At 42.7% G+C, this 22,074-nt stretch overlaps 1 protein-coding gene across 2 annotated transcripts in view; it reads left to right on the top strand.

Annotated features, from left to right (window-relative positions):
* FHOD1 (formin homology 2 domain containing 1) overlaps positions 1–22,074 on the top strand; it is a 302,110-nt gene that overhangs the window by 173,918 nt on the left and 106,118 nt on the right. For both annotated transcript variants that reach the window (XM_029608780.1, XM_029608781.1), the window contains exons 8-11: positions 2,201–2,295; positions 8,982–9,125; positions 14,888–15,228; positions 18,181–18,291. In XM_029608780.1, the coding sequence (XP_029464640.1) occupies positions 2,201–2,295; positions 8,982–9,125; positions 14,888–15,228; positions 18,181–18,291 (691 nt within the window). The remainder of the gene's footprint in view (positions 1–2,200; positions 2,296–8,981; positions 9,126–14,887; positions 15,229–18,180; positions 18,292–22,074) is intronic.

Below are 22,074 nucleotides of genomic sequence, written 5' to 3'. Positions count from 1 at the left end.
CAGTTGTCTTGCTGCCGTGTATATATGGAGAGATGCACTCAACCAAGCAGCGGGATCTTTATACAACAAATTGAAAGTTAGAGAGGTCTATATTCAAAAACAGTCCGAATAGCAAAGTTAGCAGGATAAACTTATCTAGCTAACTTTGGAGGCATGTTGAACAGTGCAGCTACACTATTGAATATAGCAGGCTAACTTTAGAACAGATCTTTGACTCGACAAGGCTTAGCTGGATAAGTCATCCGGCTAACTCTAATTATTGGAATTAGCTGGTTAACTTAGCCGGCTAACTCAACTCCTCCCAGTTACACCCCTGAACTGTCCCTAACTTATCCAGCTAAATTCTAACCCCCTAACTTATTAGCCAGCTGAAATGTAGCTGGATAAATGCCGAATTTAGCTGGGTAAGCCATTTAGATGGATAACTGTTATGTTATCCATCAAAATGGCTTTTGAATATGGACCTCATAGTTAATACTTTGTACTGAACCTGAAAGGCAATTGGAAGCCAATGTAAGGAAGAAAGCACAGGAGTTATGTGGTCTCTTAAACATGTATTTGTTAGGATATGGGCAGCTGAATTTTGGATTAATTGTAGAGGATGTATGACATTAACTGGTAGAACTAAAAGGTGCACCTTTTCCTATAGGTGGGCAAGTTTCTAGAGCTTGGCAGCTGGGATATATCCTTACAGACTAACAGGACCAACTGGTCAGTTTGGATGGGCCAATTAGTCATCTTCTGTCATTGTCTAACGTGTTCAGTTGTGCTTGAAAATATTTTAATCCAGTTGATACCGCTTAAGAAATTTGGTACTGTTTCTGTGTTTTCTTGGCCTTTGATGATCATCTGTCAATCAATATGTAGTATGGCATGTTCTGTTTCCATTCGTTGACAATCTGTTATTAAGCTGTAAGGATTCCATCGGTTTTGCTCATATTGATGCTATCGGACTGATTTATCAAAGATTTGACATAGTGGAAAAATTGCTTCAGTTTATTTTCGCTGTTTCTTCCATTTGAAATGGGGATATTTCCATTGGTAAATCTGGAGACATTTTTGCTCTGGAGCAGATGTTTGGTAAATCTGTTCCCATGCATGCTATTTTTGAAAGATAGCCTGGCATGCTTTTCTGAAACCCACTTGGCAACCTTTTTGCCAAGTGTGCACTTTTTCTGAATCCAAAGTATATATGCAGTGCTGATTCTTTGCCATTTGAAAATGTCCCAGGGCTGGTGACAAGGGGTCCTGAACCACCAATTAAATGTAAGCAATGAGATTTTCCTTAAGGGGACAGTTTTCAAGCTCTCCATATTGGGACAAAAAGCCACAGCTTCTTTTAACAGTGAGTGTCCCACCAATTTTCAAAACTTTGAAACACCTGCATTATCTGTGCATGCTTTTTCAGGGAAAATAATACTTGTAAAGTTGAAAATGCAATATCGGGCCGATGCAATATCAGCACGTGTTAAAGGGTGCTCATGATTGAGCGCCCGCTCCCTTAACGCACGCCAATCCACCTCTCTGGGGCACCCAGTGCTGCATGCAAATGGGCTGCCAGCGGTACAAAGGAGGCACATGGGGGAAATTGCGTGCCACTAGCACCTCCACGGCAGCGGGTGCCTGTGAGAGGTGGCTGTCAGCTACTTAGGGAAACGAGCGCTCAATTAACGAGCATCTGTTTTCCTAACCTGACCCACCAGCACACTTTTTTTTTGGGGGGGGGGGGGGGGGACGGACATTTCTAGCTTTATTTTTTTCCTTCAACTTAATATCACCACAAAATTAAGTCAGAGGAAGTACAGAAAAACAGTATTTTCTGCTTTTCGGTACACTTTTTGGGCTCTTCGAGACTTAATGCCAGCTCCAGAGCCGGCATTAATTTTTGAGAGTAAAAATGTGCACCGGAGGCGCACATTTTCTTTTTGGCATGGAGGGGGAATCGATAATAGCCTCATCAGCATATCCCCCGTTTTGCATCGGGGGATATGGACGCACGTCCAAATGCGTGTCCAATTGCGGGTTAACCGTGCGCTGCAGCCGGCTCACGGTATAGCATTGGCTTGTATGTTCATGTTATTTCTCTTCCCCTGACCTAAACACACGCCCCCAGGATCTCCTCCTTTCAAGGTGGCTGAATGTATGCACATCAATCCAGTATTTCACAGATTGTTAAATAATTACTGTTTAATATTTTAAGGTTCGAGGCCATGGTCAATTCTAATTGAAATCTTAGAGGAGAAGAATGGAGCTGACTCTGAGTTGCTTATTTTTGCGATGACACTTATCAACAAGGTAAATGGTTAAAATCTTATTGCAAGGGCTGCTTTAGTTAGTAGGACTAAGAGCAAAATATACAGATTGTGCAAAAATTATGAACAAAATTGCAAGTAATTTTAGGAGCAGTGATATTTTGTGGGAAATTTAAGCCTTGTGCAAAAAATAAAAGAAATACCACATTTCCACTATGACTAAGGCACAGGGACTTACTTAAAGATTATTTTTCCATTAGGCAGAAAAAGAGGAAAAGTCTTTTTTGAATAAGGCTCGTAACTATTTAACTAAAACCTTGTGAGATCTGAATCATTAAGTTTGAAGCTGTAGAAAATGAATATTTTTTTATGGGACCTTTGAAAGACTTGCAAGATTTTTCCATCTACAAAATGTAATCTTGGAGGGCTTTCTTTCTGCTTTGGTTTCTTGGAGTTTCAGAATTAAAGATGGGACTAAATCAGGCTTGAAAATCCAGGACCCCACCCTGCCATGCAAGTTTATACTTCTTCTTCTTTTTTTTTTTTTTTAATATGATAGGTCCTTAAAGTCTATTTAGTCTGCCCAGATTCACACCTGGTTCAGCACTGTAAGACCTCAGTTGATTATGGACTTCCTCTCCCTTCTTTACAGCTTTAGAAATTGTCTATGCTTATCCCAAGGTTCCCTGTACGTACCCAGATCTGTCCTAGGTTTTGCTTCCCTGCCAGGAGATGGAGACAGAGACATTTTTACTGACACTGCTACATAATCCTGAGTACCACCTGCAGTCCCAGGGAGACCATTCCATGCATAGTCAACCCTTTATGTGAAGAAATGTTCCCAGATATTGCTCCTGAGTCTACCCCCAAGGAATCTCATGCCATGGCTTCTTGTTCTAGATCATTCTTTCCTCTTAAAAAGCTTTGCTTCTTGTACATTATTGATACTTTTGAGATATTTGAATGTCCTCCATTCCCTCCTCCCTAGCCTGTCTCATCTCTCCTCTAGCAATATGGGGCCAATATTCAGCCAGCAGTTAGCTGTATAAGTAGGATTTATTCAGCTATCTAGCAGCTGCTGATAATCTGCTTAGGTTCAGTGGCCACTAGATAGTCAGATAAGTCACTCATCCAGCTGTCTCTTAGCTGGAGAACTTTGTGGCAGGCAGTGGGCAGATCGGGGTGGCACTACTTAGCCAAGTTACTTATCCGGTTAAGTAGCGATATTTAGACTTAGCCGGATAAGTTGCCTGTCTAACTTAGACCTGCTCAATAGCAGGTCTAAACTTAGGTACAACTTATCCAGCTAAATAGTTACTTCTACATGGACATTCAGCGACATAGCCTTGCTGCTGATTATCCACGTAACTTAGCCAGATAAGTTATATCTGGCTAAGTTACTTAGTCATTTAAACTTTAAATATCCTGCTCTATATATTTAGGCCCTTAGGTTTCATTTATAGCACTTTTGTTGTAGACACTGCACCATTTTGTTACCTTATAGCCTTCAGAATTGTACACAATATGCAAGCTGAGGTCTTCTCAATGATCTGACAGGGGCATTATCACATCCTTTTTTCTGCTGGTTATGCTAGGATTCAGATTTACTTGGACTGGTTCATGTTTTGTACTTGTATGTATCCGCAGATTAGGATTTCTGTATGTACATGAGATCTGAATAAATTCAAGCCTACTTTGATCATATTGGGCTCGATATTCAGCTGCTGAATATCTGGTTATGTTCAGCAGCCGCTAGATAGCCAGATAAGTCACTTATCTAGCTATCTGGATAGCCCGCTAACTTAGGGGTGGGCAGTAGGTAAATCGAGATGGCCCTACTTAGCTGTATAACTTATCCTTGTTGCTGGCCTGACTATGCCTGTGGTAAAGCTTCCAAGCCTCCAGGAGCCCTCACTGAGCTTAACTAACTGCCTTGCCAAGCTTCTCCTCCCTGCCTGCACCACACCACACCCAGATTCCAGCCCTACATAATATTGCATCGTCACTATACCTGTGCCTTCTCATGGAGTCTCCCTTGTCTCCTTGACCTGGGTGCTATCCCCTGCCTTGCCTTGTGGCCTACAGGCCTTCTTGCTCTTTACTCTGTCTTGCGGCCTATGGGCCATCTTGCTCTTTGCCCTGCTCTGTGGCCTGTCTATACCTTACCTTGCTCTGTGGCCAATCTAGGTCTTTTCTGGCCTTAACCTTCTGAGCCTCTTGCTTAGTGACCTATGGGCCTTCAGCCTTGTTGCCCTCAGGCATCTTGTTCCTTGTTCTGCGTTGTCTTGCCTTATCCTTGTCTGGTCCTGTCCTGCCCTGTCTTGTCCAGTCCTGTCTCTGTGTCTTGTTCCAGCCTGTATATATCTCCTTACCTGCACTCTGTTCCAGTCCCAGTTCCTGTCCTTACCTGCCCTCTGTTTCAGTTCCAGCCGTTACCTGCATTCTGCTTCATTCCCAGTTCCAATCCTTACTTTGCACTCAGTCCCAGTTTCAGTTCCAGTCCTTACCTGAACTCAGCTCCAGTTCTGGCTCCAGCCTTACCTGCTTGTCCAACCCTTTCTCCAGCTCTACCAGCCTGTCCCAGCCTTGCTCCAGACTCACCATGATGTACAGTTGCCGCAGCCAAGCCCTACTGACCCCCAGAACCCAATGGCCCAACTTGCGGGGAAGGAGGATGACTAGGCAGAAGACTGCCCAAGCCTTACTCTGCAGTCCTGCACCACTCCTACACCAGTCCTAGAGTAGTGTTCCCTGCACCCAGCCAGGACTTGAATCATGACAGTCAGAATACACTCCCTGTGTATTCCTAATCTCCAACTTACCTACATCTAATGCCAAACTGAGACATTTTGATGCCCATGGCACAATAGTAATTCGGAACCCCCTCCAAAACACTTCAAACTTGCAGACAAAATCTGAATTGGAAATCATAACAAGCCTGACTGTATTATGAGGTGAAACAATGGAAAAAAAGAAACATCATCATTCCTCACAAAAATCAAGCAATAAGAGATAAAAAAAACATTCATAATATTAAAATATACTAATAAAAGGAATACATGTCAAAACAAGTAATGAATAGAATATCCAGTAATTAAAAACTCACATAAATTTGTATTAATATTTCCCAAACACTATAAAATATTGCAAAAATCACACAAAAATTAAAACTAATAAGGATTTAAAAACCTTCCACTCTCCATAGCTGGGATCTTTTGATTTCCAGTCACTCTGAGATTGTTGTGGATTGGGGGGAGGGGGGGCCACACAAACTTTATTCTCATTCTCTCTCTCACTTACTTACACATGTTCATTCTTTCATACACTCCCTTACATACTCTCACACACACACACACTGTCTCTCTCCCTTACACACACAGACTCATTAATTCTCTTTCTGTCACTCGCTCTCTCACATACAAATGCAGACTTTCATACACACATGCAGGCTCACTCTCTCATACACACATGCAGGCTCTCACTCTCATACACACATGCAGGCTCTCTCTCTCTCTCATACACACAGGTTGGCTCGTTCTTTCTTTCTTTCTCTCTCTCTTTCATACCAGTGGTGAAGCCAGAACTGATTTTTTTGGGTGGGCAATAGACATGCAGGTTTGAACTCTACTAATTGTACTCTTACAGATAAATAATGCCTTATTTGATTTATGGTCCACTTTTCAGTACTTTACATTCAGTAGTAGTAGTAGTAGTAGTAGCAGCAGCAGTAGTACTGTAGGTACATATAATGCATCTGTCAATGGATTTCTAAGTAGTTTCCAACAGCCGACATGCATCACGAGTGAAACTTTAAAATATTTTAACTTGCTTATTCCAGCACTTAGCAGCATTAAAAATTCCATATTAATGTGTATTCATTTATTTGATATTTATTGCAGTTTATAAATACACAAGAAGAATACCATGTAAAAAGCAAGCAAAGAACACAAACAATTCCAATCAATCATGTAGTAAAACAAATATCCATGTACTCTTTCATGAATCTTTTTTCCAGAGAGGTCATAACTACAATAAAATAGCAATAATCATAAGAACAGATGAAGAGCAGAATTAGGACAGTTCACATTACAACCCAGAGTGCAAAATAAATAAATAAATAGCTAGAAAAGGCAGCGAATCAAATTATCTGCCAACTAAAAGAACTACTGCTTAGAACTTTTCATCAAGCAACTATTCCCTTAATAACCAGAAGCAGCTTCCTATTTCTTACAGGACTCTTATGAGCACTTTACATGAATCATTATATTCAGGATAGAGGCTGAAGCATTTTCTGCTAATTCATCACACAGTGATAGCTACTACTTTTTATTCTGTGATTCTCTGCACTTAAATGTCTTTGATTTTGCTTAGTGTTCCTACTTTTGTCTTTATTATCAATGTTTCTCACAGTAATTAAAGTGCTTCATTGATACAATCTAATATCCATGAGGAGCAAGTACTAATGTGTGTGTTTTATAAAAAATATATATATTTATTCAAACACTAAAAATACCCTGTGCACAAACAAATACAAATTCCTTTAGGAATTTGAACACAATTTTAAAATTCAATCACAACTCCATACATATTTAAGAAACATGTACATTCACAACCAAGCTTATTCACTGCACCTAATGAATATAAATTACATGAAATTAATGCCCACAGTATGCAAAATATGCATAATATTGTGCTCAGCGCCTTGTATAAAACATACTTCTTGGTGCTGCATATGTCATACCCTGGACACAATGCTTTTTAATTTCCATAAGCATGTTTAAACCCAAGCAAGTGCTTATCACGTTGCTGCACATATCCCTGGCGTAATGCTTCTCATTTTATAGCACATATACACATGTTCTAATTTCGATAAACATATTTAAACCCAGTGCAAAGCTAGTCATTTTTTGCACATATCCCCAAGGACCCTTGATTTGCCAATTGTTTTCTCAGGGGAAATTCCAAAAGTACAGAGCACCATGAATTTATGAAAAAAGACTCTGTATGTCTCACTTCTTAAAATTCTGATCTCTTAGCAAGCAGATGTAGCTTTGTTGTATGGTGCAACTTCTATTCCAAAACTTATGCTTAAACTTAAACTGCATGTATAGCATATTGCACGGAGATGCCAGTTCAACAACATGCGCCCATCATATTGCTCATAAAGCAAATCACACATTCCCTTTCTTTTACACACACACACTCTCTCTCTCTCACACACTCTCTCTCACACACTCTCTCAGACTCTTATTAGGGATATGTGGGCAAACCTGGGCCCTCCTCTTCATGGTGGGTTGGGAAGCACCCGGTAGCCCACAGTCTCCTCCGAACTTTGCCTGCTGGTGGGTTGAGCTCTGCTGGACGGCTGCATGGCCTCCTGGGGTCTTCAGCCACCGGTGGGTTGGGGTGCATTGGATTGTCCCACCACTTGCTCTTCACTTCGGTTGCTGGCGGGTTGGGCTCTGCTGAGCAGCCCCGCAATCTTGTCCAGCCAGCAGATCTTCTTCAATGGAGAATCTGGAGGGAGGCATCCCAGAGAATTGCCAGTTGGACTCCCCTAGAATGAACATGTTTTATACAGTGCCATCTTTGCATAATTCTTATGTTGATCCTATAAAATGTCACAGCCTGCAAAGAACCCCACTTTCTTCAGGATCAATATGGGTCCTAGAGCTCTCCACACCATTGGAACACTTAAATGTACATCTTGTTTACCTGAAAAATCTGAAATTAGAGGGCTTGTCATTCAGTTTTGTCTTTATCATAGTATTTTTCATATTATTGACATTTTTTTTTATTTGACCCTGGCTCATCCCTTCTGTTGCTGCACAGCATATTTGATGCTATTAAAAAGGACTTTGAAATATGCATTTGAAATTTTTTCTATGATTGAGTTTGTATATTGACCTCTGCTCCTTATGCATATTGTTTCTCTCTGTAATGTCTGCTATAGAAAAGATCAACAGGGATTTTAGCAGTACAGGAGAGAATAGGAGCATGGTTTATCTAGGACTTTTTTGCCTAAGAATAGAAAGAAACTCCTTGATTAATCAAGTCCATATTGGCATAGCAGAGTTGCTCATCCAGTATTTCTTTCCAATGTTTGCAAATTCATTGCTAATGTTAATCATCAGAATAATTACATCATTTCATATGTAAAATGTGCTATGTGCACAGGTGGAAGTGCACCCGATCTCTTCTAATAAGGAACGGGTTTTAGTATTTAAATAGCTTTTTTCTTTCATTAGAACTCTTCAGGTAGAGGGGAGATGGGCACTGCTCTAGCTAGACCAAAGATTATGAAAAGCTGAATGTTAAACTGAAAGTCCTGGGGCATCAGTTAGTAAATTGCTCTGCACTGCCATGCGGAAGTTCTCCTTGGGTCAGCAGGGGCCGGGGATGCTGCGGAGGCAGGGGAAGGGCATTCACGGTCATTGCCCAAGGGTGACATCTAGTGGTTGTGTTCTGGATTCATGATTGCAGAGTTCTGGCCTCCTGCCTGGGACTGTCACTGCAGTGACTGGGACTAAACACAAGGTGGGTAGGGGATATAAGAATAGGGGGGAAAACATTTCCAGGTAGTTGCAAATGAAAGCCTTGTGGTGCCAGATCCCAGCCCTGATTCCAGTTGAGCTGAAAGTACAAAGGAGGAGGAGGAAACTGCCTGGCTCAAAATCAAAGACGTCATGTGATTTGGTACCTGCCTTTTTGTTTTGGTTTTCTGTTTAGACTCTGGCAGCTTTACCAGATCAGGATTCCTTCTATGATGTCACGGACTGGCTTGAACAACAGGGAATGGAGAACATTATCCAGCGGCACATGAATAATAAAGCAATTGATCCAGACTTAAAGCAGAAATTTACAGATTATGAGGTAAGAATTTTTTTTTTTCCCTAACGAATATGGAGTATGGATATATGGTTACCACTAAGGGAATTCCACAGTGATATTGGATTATTGGCATTATGGTCATGCTCTGCTTCTAGCCTTGCCCAATAATTACACCTGTAAGAACTGACACTGGGACTCTATTTTCTCCAAGGACAAGTAGGATGGCAGTCCTCACGCACATGGGTGATGTCATCCGATGGAGCCCGGCACAGAAAATGTATGTCAAAGTTTCTAGAACTTTGACTGAGCCTCTCTGAGCAAGCTTGAGCATGCATTAGGTCACGCATCCACATGGGTCCCCTCAGTCTCTTCTTTTCCATGGAGCTCAGTGTCTCACGGCAAAGTTTAGTCTCTCTATTTTTCTCCTTTTTGGAGTGTTTTTCACTGGTTTGTTTTTTTTCCACATTGGCATCAACATCGATGGGGCCATCGGCCCTGTCAACGTTGATGGCTTCCAGGGCTGCCGGAGGTGGACTATCACCCACCTTTTCCAGATCAAAGACATTGGGTTCATTATCTTTGGCCTTGGCATTGGGGAGGGACCGAACCGAGCGAACATCAACATCAGTCCCCATTGATACACGGTGCCAGGCACAGGGATGCACCAGCCTCAGCTGGCATGCCTCTGAAGTGACCTCATGGTGAGGAAGGCCAGTCCTTCACAGTTCCCAGGGGTTCGCTACGGCTTCCAATAGTCCTGATGTCTGTCACCAATCCAGCTCTCAAGATCTGGCCACACCTCCTGGATCCGAGTCTGCCTTGATGTGAGCGATCTTCAAGAAATTGCTGGAGAAGCGCATGCAGCAGGCCATGGAGAAGGTGCTACGGGGCCTTGGCGTCAGGCCACCAATGGCACCGGGCCCAGCACGTCCCTCCTTGAGCCGCTGAAGGGGGATGGGGGAATTGAGTGCAGTGCCCTACAGGGGGTGAGGGATCAGACTGGCAGGCCCACTAAGGTTTTTTTTTTTTGGGGGGGGGGGGGGGGGTGGGGATGGGAGTTGGGTCAACACTTAATAGGATATATCATTTGAATATGGTTGTTCATATTAAGTTATCTGAGATCACATTCTTGGATGACTTTGAAACCTAAACGGCTATATTCAAACATAGCTCGTTAGGTTTCAAAGTTATCCGGCTACGTGTACCCAAATAGCTTTATCCTGCTGAATATCTCTGATAACTTATCTGTTGTCTGATCTTTTGAGTTTTGGCCTCACGTTATCTAAGGGAACTAACAGGATAAGTATTCTACTTTTGTCTAAGAGATGGAGATTCTTGCAGTACACAAATCTGCCAGTTCATTACCTCTTTTGGGTTACCTCTAAGAACATAAGAAATTGCCATGCTGGGTCAGACCAAGGGTCCATCAAGCCCAGCATCCTGTTTCCAACAGTGGCCAAAACCAGGCCACAAGAACCTGGCAATTACCCAGGTTCTTGTGGTACATACCCCTTACCTTACATACCCCTTACCTTTCTAATTGAGCTCAGGTACAGATATGTTGTCAGAAGCTAAACTGACTGTTGGCCATGTTCTGTCTGTTAAAAGACAAAGGAGCTGATGCAAAACAGTGCACTCAGCTGAGCGCACTGTTTAACCCATGGTTGGATGCACAATTTTGACGCTCCTCCACAGCCCCTTATGCTATAAAGGGATTAGCGAGTCCAAAATTCTCCACAGCGGGCCCAATTCTCTGGAACAAATTCTCTGGAACAATTCTCTGGAACAAAATTCTCCACAGCGGGCCCAATCCTCTGGAACAAATTGCCGACTGACCTTAGACTGGAAACCTGCCTTCTTACCTTCAGACGAAAACTTAAGACTTGGCTTTTCCTCCAAGCCTTCCCCTAATTTCTAAAGTGTTCTACCCAGACTCAATCTAACTGATGGGACGTTTGCACTAGTCCCATTACTATTCATATATATTTTACTTCTAGTTAATTGTTTATTGTTGTTTTTCTACTTCCTGGCTACTCTAGCCCCCAAGTTCTATCTCTTTGTTATATGTAACTTTGCTTCGGCTCTCTTGTTTGGTTTACTAGTTACTCCCCTAAGTTCCATGTAAACTGGCCTGATATGAATCCCTTCATGAAGACCAGTATAGAAATATGTTAAATAAAAAAAAATAAATAAAAAATGCGCGTCGAAACTAATAGCACTTATCACATGCAAATATATTTTAATAAGGCTATTAGTTATTCACCCCGATCTAAAAAAAAAGAAAAATGTGTGCCCAACTTGCACATTTTTACACTTAGAAATTGCCTGCCCAGAGCAGGCATTAATTTCCTAGCAGCCCAAACAATTGTACTGAAAAGCAGAAAATACTGCTTTTCTGTACATCCTCCGATTTAATATTGTGGTGAGTTGGAGGAACCAAAAGTTTAAAAGGTTTAAAAAAAAAAAATGGTTTTTTTTTTGTTTTTTTTTAAAGTGCTGGTGGTCAGGTTAGGGAAACGGATGCTCAAACGAGCGTCCATTTTCCTAACCCTCATAAAATTGAGCGTCCGCTTTCCTAACCCACAGACAGCCGACCTCTCCTGGGCACCCATTTGTCCTTAGTGCCTCCTTGTCAGCGCAGCCCCTCATTTAAATATTGCTTCATGCACCCAGGAGAGGTGCCTGGGCATGCCTTAGGAAAGCGCACGCTCAATGTTGAGCACCCGTTGTCTGCGCTCAAATATTGCATCGGCCCCAAAGAAAATGACAAATGTATCAATGCAAAGTGGGCAATTTTGAGTAGCCCACATAATTGCAAAGTATGTGGATACTTTTACTACATATATTTGTTAGCAGATTTTGAAAGGAAGCCTGCACATATAGTTTCCCTTTGAAAATTAGCTGATGTAAAACGCATGCGCTGAAAGCTCATGTACTTTTCACATGCTATTTCTATGGAAGGTGGGGAAATAGTGTGCATACTTTTGAAAATACCTGTTTTGCTGGCCTAGGCATGCCCTAATAATTCCCCGTTTTTAGTGCAACCCACATATATATATATTTCCCTCAAAGTGATTTCAAAATTACCCTCCCTATGGCAGTGGGAAATTCTACTCTTTAAGTATTGCAGACAGGTCTGGTTTCCTCAATGAATATTTATACAGCAGTGTACAGAGCATTTCCGGTGCCTGGCGGCCAATGCATTTGTGCCCCTCCCCCTCCTCCTTATAGCAATGCTAATACAAACCCCCTAAAAAGAAATGAGCCGGTAGACTATTGTAAACAGCCAAAGGGGGAAAGCTTCCCTGCACTCCTAGTGACAGGGCTGGTGATGAGAAAAGGGGGATCACTTGCGTTACTGGGGTGAAGGCTGACGTCACCCTAGAGGTCCCTGGTCAGTCACTCTACATATGGGTCTACATCAAAAGAAATTCCCCCCCCCCCCCCCCCCTCCAGCTGGTTAATAAAATGTGGAAAATCCTATTCTGCTACTGGTGCCCCAGAGGAGGACTAAAATGTGAAAAGAAAAGACTGGAGGAAGAGTAATGGGGAGAGAGCCCCTTGAAATAAGTGAGAAAGGAACCTGTCTGAGGGGAGCACACAGGGACCTCCTGCTTGGTACTGCCTCTGGTCGTATGGAGCAGCAGCTGGTGAAGGTGCTGGTGACAGCAGGCTTTCCCTCCTCCTCTCACTGCAGCTTCAGACTCCTCGTGGTGGCAATCAGCTGCACTGTTCCCTGTCTCCTCTCTGTATCGGTTTGGGTTTCTTAAATCAGTGTTCCTCCTCGCCTGGTCATGGGAGCAGGCAGTGGGATTAGACAGCAGTAGCCTGAGAGCTGAGCTCCTCAGAGTTGAGGTCAGCCTGCTCTGTTTCTCAGCAGTTGCACTTTGGTTGCCTCCCCTGTGATTGGTCTCGCGGACCCCGAGGGGTCCACAGACCCCAGGTTGGGAACCACTGCTTTAAGCAAAATGTCTTCTTCAAGAGAAATGAGGTGGTAGATCCTGTGAAGGGAATGTTTTCATAGTATAAAAGGGGGAGTTGAGGAGTTTGTCGGGGAGTTTGTTAGGGGGAACACATCCGGGGTTTGAGTTCTGCCCAGGGTGGCCTCCAAGAAGTGGAGGAAGATCGGGAGGTCCCACAGGTATGGGCTTGAGTTGGAGTTGGAGTGAGGGACACTGGGGAATGTACCGGGGTATCGGCTTGAAGGGAACTGAGGCTACATGGATATGGATGTGGAGCAGAGTCCATTCTTGTACATTAAGCTGCAAAGAGTCTATAGTGATTCATGTATAATAATACAGAGTACAGAGGGGTTTGTAAAGGTGCCTATGGTGTAAAGAGTTTGATGCACAGAATCTCTGGTAGCAAGAAAGGAACTGGAAGAGTAAAAGCATAGAAATTGAGAAATTTGGAGAATCGAGGAATATAAGGAATGGTGACTTTTCTAGTGTAACCACTTCTCTTATCCCGGGAAGGGTGTATAGTTGTTGTTGCTCACTACTTTTCAGTTTTCCAGCAGTTTTTCTATAGTAACCTCAGCCTGGCCGAGCAAACCTATGTATCCCGAATCATTATCAGTGTTATTTGTAGCTCTAATGCTATTGGTAACAAGAACCGGTGTAATGTGAATCTTAAAGCTACTGCCAGTCCCAATGCAGGCAGGAGACTTCTACAACAATTAAAGTTTGGTCTCCCTGAAAGGCTCCTTCCCAGTCTATCTGCGTTCTTTTTATTGACAAGCTGTGTACATAGCATGTGAGCCCTGACTGTGTTTTTTGTTATGGTACCTGCCATACATCCTGAACTTTGACGCACACATGAAATTGCAAAAAAAAAAATATATATATATATATTTGCAAAAAGCAATAAACTCCACTTTGGAGGACACGTTTCTGAATCTGATTTGTGCAAATTAAATGTTGTGGCATTCATACAATGCACAACGTTGACCTGTAAGAAGCTCCTTAACAATGCCAAAGGTGGCATGCAATGCAGCTACACATCTTTTTTTTTGGGGGGGGGGGGTGTTTTACATTTGAGGTCAAATTTCATAACCTTTGGGCAGGAACGATCTTCCATTTATGAAATTCAGAGTGGGGACTGCAGAACAGTAGCCTGCAGGAACACATTGGCATTTGTGTGAATGTGCATAGCTGCTGCATTTAGGAGAAGGCTCGTCCCTGGCACACTCCCTTCTGGGCCAATGTTGAAACAAATTTTGGCACAATTGGACTTCAGACATTACAGTCTGGATTTCTTCCATTGCCAAAGCAATCTTTGTATTGCAAAGGAGTAGCAATGGTGGAAATCTTTGCTGCCTCTGGGGGTAATTTTCAAAAGGAGTTACATGCGTAAATGTAGCTACTATTGTAGCAATTTTCAAAAGCCATTTACTCAAGTAAAGTGCACTTATGTGAGTAAATCCTATAGACAAGTCAATGGCATATATTGTAGCAATTTTCAAAAACCCACTTACTCAAGTAAAGTGAATTTACCCCAGTAAACCTGGTTTTTACTCGAGTAAATGCTTTTTAAAATCAGGCCCTCTGTGTTTTGGTGCCATGTAAATACTATGCTATCTCTATAGATGGTATACATTTTTTGTAAGTGCTGTTTATTATGCTTTACATATATTTGTTGATGGACAATGAGCAGTAACTGTTGGGTTTGATAAATACAATTATTTTGTATGGTGCATGTTTTATTATTGTACTCCACCGTGAACTGTGAGAAGAAATCTTTCAAATAAATAAGAAGTGCATTTTTTTCTGGCTCACAGCACTAAAATCGCTCTCTCCCCACAGAGCGCCTTAAAGCATGAAGACGAAGAACAGGATGAAATGGTGGCGGGCGCCCAGAAGGACAGAAGAAAATTGTCTCCTGCCATGCAGGAGAGCAGACGCACGAGGCGATCCTTTGGAAATACCGCAGAGATCCTGAGCAGCGCTGGCTCGCCTCTTTCAGGGCTGGACAATTCTGCACCAAACTTGCAGACGGTATCTGACTCCCAACTCCAGAGGCGGCCGGAAGCTCCTCCCTCCGGGCCGGCCCATCCCGCCTCGCAAGCCTTTTCATCGGTTGAAGCTCTGAGCGGCGGCAGCAGATTGCTTGCTTCCGATGCAGAAAGGGAAGAACCTGCGGGAGAGTGAGTACAAAACAGCTCTGGAAAGAAAATAAATATTACAAACAGCTTTAAGTGGGAAGATGCATTTGGTCCCCCTCGGCTCCATCGCTAACAACTTGCATCTGATCTTCTCCGCTCTCGTTTGCCCCCTCGCTTTTTAGAGCCTCCCTATTGATCCAAATGTCGAATACCCTGCAGACGCATCCCGAGATCCGGTTTGCCCGATGGAGTGAATTTTCAAAGGGAGTTGCGCCCGTCAAAGCAGCGTATATCATAGCAGACTTCAAAAGCCCATCTACGCGTGTAAAGCCTTTTGAAAATGAGTCCTTTTGTCAGGTTTAACGCAGCTAAAATGTGGGTTCCTGCGCATCATTGCCTGTATAAGGTGCACATTCTTGGTGCCTGCGGTATAAGGGCCCTTATGGGGAACGTGCTAATGCTCAGCGCGTGTGCTGCTGATTTTCAGTGCTCTGTGTGCGCTAATACCACGAGCACTTTTGCCACGCTATTTTAAGTGGATGAGACAAAAGGTGATATGTCCTTGCTGGTCACTGATCAGTGTTCACTGATTTTTAATGCCTTGTAGTTAGTTGTCCGAGACCCTTGTGACAAGGCAGCTGAAATCTCGCCTTGCTCTGTTATCCTTCCCCAGGGGGAGAGTTGTTAATATTAATTTTGACAGTGCATATTAGATGCCATCTTCTACCATACTTTGCTATTTCTTGAATTGGGGAATTGTTGTTTTTTTTGTTTTTTTTTTTTTCTTTTGTTTGTTTTTTTAGTAAAATCTGTAGTCAATAGCCTTAAGTTCAGAGAAAGGGAGTGGGCAACATGTGGTTTCCTGGGCGTGCCTCCTGGCACTGTGTGCCTCCGTACCTGGGTGGCTCGAGAGGCAGAGGTAGCAAGAGAGGCAGGTGGGGGAAGGGGAGATCTGTGCAGGCTGCTGGTCTCTGGCGTTCCAGCTTTGCCCACTGCTGCTATCTGCTTGCTCCCTAGGGAGCAAAGATTTAAATTAATTTCTTAGGTAGCCCCTGCAACAGCTTCTCAGCAACAGAGGCTCATGGTGGCCATTGCAATTCTCGGGTCCTTTCTGCATTGGAGGAAACGGAAAAATCTTTCAAGCCCCCTTAAGGGTTTTTTGTTCCTGGACGCCATCTGCAACAGCCCAGTAGAAAAAACGCATACCACCACTGTTAAGTGTTCAAAATAAAATCCTTTACTGGTAAAACCTGAATGCAGGTAAAAATGACAGTAGATGCATTTTTGTTTAGTGCACAGTTAATACAGAAAAAAATAAAGTTCCAAAAAATCTGTCTGTCAATAGTTCAGTTGTACACCCTGGCAGTAGGTGTTTTTGGTAAGGAGAACCCTCCCCTGGAAGTACCTGCAAATCTGGATGCAGCAGTCTGGTATTCAGTGAATTAGAGCTGGCTGCGCCCCGTCAGACAAAGAAAGCTGAGCCTCTGACTGATGCTTTCCTTAGCCAGCGACTCCAAGCTTGGCAATCCTCCTCATATTTCCATCTGGGAAGCTCCATTCTTTATACAGCTGATGCCATCTCCCTGGACAGCTGAGAAGTAGGGAAGTACCGCTTTCTTCCTTGAGACCACCTCTGGCTCTTCCATAAGTCTCAAGGGTCCCTTTGACCCTCAAGGGTAGTACACGGGCTCCCAAGGCCTGAAGGGCCTCAGTCACCTTCCCAGGTCAGGAGGCAGACTGTCCCTTCCCCTTGGAGAGACCATTCCGGAGAACTTTTCTCTCTGCAAGAGAGACCTCCAGGAAGAAGATGAAGAATCCTGTACCACAAGGGAAAGAGGAGTTTTGTTAAACTCCTGATGCCAGACATCTCTATCATTCCTACTCTAATCTGACCTCACGCTCAGGGTCTGTGGAGACTGTAAGACCCACTAGTAAGGAATGATTTTTTGACCACCCTCACACTTAATTGAAAGACCATATTTCCAAAGAAATGTTTATTGCTCAGTGCAGTTAACAAAAATCTGACTTGACCTGATCCTAGGAAGAGTGAAAAGTAGGCATTGTGAAGAGGCAACTGCATATGGAGGATTTGGCTGCCTTTCCTCCAGTTGGTTAGCTTGCCATGTAGAAGCCAGGACCTAGGCCTTGGGTATGCAAGGGGGCTTTGACTAGGAAGTTGGCTTATCCGTCAAAGTGTGGGCCCTGTGTACATTTAGGGTACTGCACACTTACAGCCTCCTCTTCCTCCCCCACCTTGCAAATCTTCCTCCCATTCATGCCTACTGCATGTGAGATTGGTGCCTGCATGGAATGAGTCAGCTGTGACTCATTGGTGGTGCCAGATCGTGTGGCGGGGGAAGATGGAAGATATACTCTGCACGTACAAAAAACAAAAATAGAATGCACTAAAAACTATTTGCACAGACTAAGAACATAAGAACTTAACATGCCATACTGGGTCAGACCAAGGGTCTATCAAGCCCAGCATCCTGTATCCAACAGTGGCCAATCCAGGCAATAAGAACCTGGCAAGTACCCAAAAACTAAGTCTATCCCATGCTACTGTTGCTAGTAATAGCAGTGGCTATTTTCCAAGTCAACTTAATTAATAGCAGGTAATGGACTTCTCCTCCAAGAAGTGATACTGACTTGCTAACCAACACATGTTCTTTTATGGGTAGAGATGGGCAAACTTTCCAAGCAGCACAACTCTCGTCACAGATGTCTGAAAATCTGGAGTAACTTTTGTATGCTTGCAGATAGGAGTACTACTGAAAATGGGCAGTCCAATGTATTCAAATAAATCTCATGTAGGCTACTTCGATGACAGGGATGGAAATCACTGGGCTAGACGTTATTTAGAAACGACTGAGAACTGTGCTAGACAAGACCGGCATTCCTAAAATTCCAATTTTCATTTCTGTTTTATAGATAAAACACTTGTGTATTAGGAGTATTCAATGAATATTTCATTGTCTGTATTCCTTTCTGCAGAACGTCTGTTGAAAGTATGTACCCTTACAGCAGTGAATCACAAAAGCTTCTCTCTACATCCACAGAGCAGATAAGCAAGATCAATGGCTTTGGGGAAACGAGCATTTTCAAGTAAGTGGATTTATTTATTTGGCTTTTTAAGGATACAGTGCATTTTTAACCTGGATTTCCTATTGATGAATAATAAATTGGTAAATCCAAGCTGAAGACCACTGCTAAAAGGAACATTATCTAAATCCAGAAAAATGAGCTTCCATCATATAAATCCTGGTTCGCCTCAGAGAAAAATGAAAATGCTTTGTCTTGAACAGGATCACGTAAACTTTATGCTAGATATTAGTTTTACAATTTTCCAAAGACACTTCCAAACATATATAGCAGGGAAATGGAGTATCATGAAGCAGGAGAATGTCCCCCTCCCTGCTGAGCTGTAAGAATAAAAAGATTTCCCCCGTGCTGTGTGTTATGCCTGAAATGTTACTCTTGAGTTGGACCTCATTTAGTGGCAACTGAGCAAACTAAAGAAATCAGGGCTATTGATATATAGCTGAATATTTCATTATGGATTGCAGATTAATGGGGATGATTGTTTTAGAACGGAAAACGATGATGTTATCTAAGGAAATGCAGGGCAGGTTTGGTTTTCATAAGTGAAATAATTATACTGATTGAGTCCCTCAGTGGATCAGAACAGGTGCCCTTTATCCCATGGAAAAGCAGACAATCTGGGAGAGAATGACAGGCCTTAAAATGAGCAGGTAGTGTGTCATGCAATCACTTCAGTGGGCAGTAACACACGAGAAAGGTGTAAATTGAAAGATTTTGATTGCGTATGTTGGTGTTTTGAGGCAGCCACTAGGCAGAAAACCAAACGCACTCAGCACCTGGGAAGGGTGAAGCACATCTTGATATGGTCACTGATTGCATGTGTGCTCTGGGGCTCCAGATACAGAGAACCCATGCAGTTGGGATAGAGAGATGGAAATGGAGGACTACAGCTGGCAGGGGGACAGCAGGGACTTAGTGCCTATGTACATTTACACCTTGAAGCAGGTGTAAATGTACATGCAGGGCTTTCAAAATGAAATCCCCATGAGCACGTTCCATCTTCCGACCTAACCCTTCCTCTATGTATGCATAATTTATGCCACTTTTCAAAGTGGACTGATGTGCATCTGTCCACTTTGAAAAGTATTCCATGTTTTCCCTGCCCCCCACCCTACCTTCTGACACACCTACCCTGAGAGCGGTGAACGTCTGCATGTAATGAAGTTTTGTGTGCACTCTTCCCTGTACACCTGTATCCCTCCTCCACCAGGGACATTTTTCAAAAGCTGATTTACCCACACAAAACGAGGTTTGAGCATCAGTCCTTTTGAAAATAATCCTTTTAATATGCAGTGCAGTTAGTACAATAAAGTGCGAGTATCCTAACTATCAGGCTGATACAGCATGGTGCACTCTGCCAAGTGCACCGTTTAACACCAGTTTGGACGCGAGTTTTCGACATGCTCCTATTACCCCTTATATAGAAAGCAGAAAAAACTGCTTTTCTGTATACCCTCCGACTTAATATCGTAGCGATCTTAAGTCAGAGGTACCAAAAATTAAAAAAAAAAAAAAATCTGCCCGCTGATCGGTGGGTTGGAAGACGGATGCTCAATTTTGCCGGCGTCCATTTTACAAACCCGTGGCTGTCAGCGGGTTTGACAACCAACGCCGGTAAAACTAAGCGTTGTTTGTCGGACCCGCTGATAGCCGCCGCTTCTGCTAATAAGGAGGCGCTAGGGATGTGATATTGTTCCTCATTTGAATAGAGAATCGCGTGCCCAGGAGAAGGTACCTGGGCGCGCGTCGGGAGAGTGGGCGCTTAACTCGAAGCGCCGGCTCTCCCGCACGTTTTATTGAATCGGCCTGTATGCTGTTAGTTTCAGCAGTGAAATGTGACTGTCTTTACTGGAGTGCATTAAAGCAGTTTAAAAGGACTGTGATGTGTAAAAAAAAAAAAAAAAATTCTCATGTTTTTATTCGTTTATTTTGGCATTTGTTAGTCACTTACTGCCAGACCTCTAAGTGATGTACAAGCAAACATTCATAAAAATATGTAAAAAAACACATAACCAAGAAAAAATGATCCTTCGAGAATGTTGTGTAGTACAGTCTTCATGAAGTTGAAATGCATATTCAGGTCAATTTTCAATACCTCCTGGGCAGACCATGCCATGCAGAAATGATTCTGTACAGCTCATCTCAGGGAGCTTGCAAACACAGGGGGCAATGCATGTCAAATGGATTGGAAGAAGGCGTTAAACCAGGATTTGCACTGCATTTGAATGCATTTAAAAACTCATTTTGGGGAAAGTTTCAAATGACAATTGCCCCATACATAAGCCCAAATCTGCACATGATTAACTTGCGTGGCTCCTAATTTCACTCTCATATAGCAAATGTAATATTTTCACAAGCTTAATCATTTTATCAAGTTTGAAAATGCATTCATACAGGACATTGTATGTCTGTGGCAAATTTTTCAAAATTCTGTGGTAAATATATGGCAAATTTGTGTAACTTTGTATAAAGATTCACCCTCTATGCCAAAAAAGTGATTTTTTTAATTGACAAACATTCACATTGTTTGTACCAAGTACAAAAATCAACAATTTAACAAGGTAAAGAAGTTACAAACTTTTAACCATGAAATGTTACTTTTGTTTTGAACTGAAATAATGCAACCATCCTTGCTATATTTTCTTGTCATCTTTCCGAGAGTATGAGCTTGCTTATGCTGAAAATACCCTCAGCATCAGCAGCTTGTCATGCTGTTAATTACAGAAAGAGATGTGCACGTATTTTGGACCCTTGGTAATGGATACAAAAGGGGATTCAATTAGTCAAGTTTGAAATTTGTCAGCAGTAGTGTCAGTCATCGAGGCTTCAGGGAATTGAAGTTCATGCCCTCCCTGCCAGCTGTGGGACACCAGCAGTTGCAAACGTCCAAAACACATCCAGGTCTATGCAAATGGTGTATGATTAGCCGTACATGCAGGTAGAAGAACCTTGGTATAAAGAAATTATATCAACAGCGTTTTTGGTTTGATAAAGATTTAAGAGATCTTTGAGGCATCAATCATTCAGAGTGCTTCTCCGTCGTTCCAGCTTCATCCCCCACCCTCTTCTTCAGTTCAGGAAAGGAGGAAGAGGGCTATTTCAGGGACGGGGAAGAGAGTTGGAGCAGGAACAGAGTCTGAAAGCAGGCAGGCAGCAGATTTCTTCAAAAAACTGAATTAAGAGGTGTGAAAGCTTTCAGATAGGTTGATTCTGTGGCAGGTTGTGAAATAGGCAGCAAGAAGCTAATTGGGTGGTTTTTCCCACATAATTGTGGGAGGCAAGGGAAAATGTTTTTAGGGTCAGACTGAGCCACCTAGATGCTTGGAGAAATACTGATGGACTGTAGGGTTTCTAATGTTGGGTATTTAAACCTTGCATCCATAAACAGACCCACACAAAAAATAATCAAGCCTTCTGTTTTCACTGCAACCCTTTTCCTTGCTCCTTTCCTGCTACCCTCCATGTCTTCTCTTACCCATTCTGTTCCAAGCACCCCATGCCTGCTCTCCAATGCTCTTACCCATTCCATTTCAGCCACCTCCTGCCTCCTTTCCACAGGCTCAATTTTAAAAAGCATTTACAGAGGTAAAACTGGGTTTTACTCACGTAAATGCACTTTACTAGAGTAAGTAGGCTTTTGAAAATTGGTACAATACATGCTATTGAATTGACCATAGGATTTACTCGCGTAAGTGCACTTTACTAGAGTAAGTAGGCTTTTGAAAATTGGTACAGAAGATGCTGTTGAATTGTCCATAGGATTTACTCGCGTAAGTGCACTTTACT

The sequence above is a fragment of the Rhinatrema bivittatum genome, chromosome 7 (genome assembly GCF_901001135.1).
Source record: "Rhinatrema bivittatum chromosome 7, aRhiBiv1.1, whole genome shotgun sequence".
In the NCBI taxonomy this organism is placed as follows: domain Eukaryota; kingdom Metazoa; phylum Chordata; class Amphibia; order Gymnophiona; family Rhinatrematidae; genus Rhinatrema; species Rhinatrema bivittatum.
This window is presented reverse-complemented; position numbering and strand designations above follow the sequence as displayed.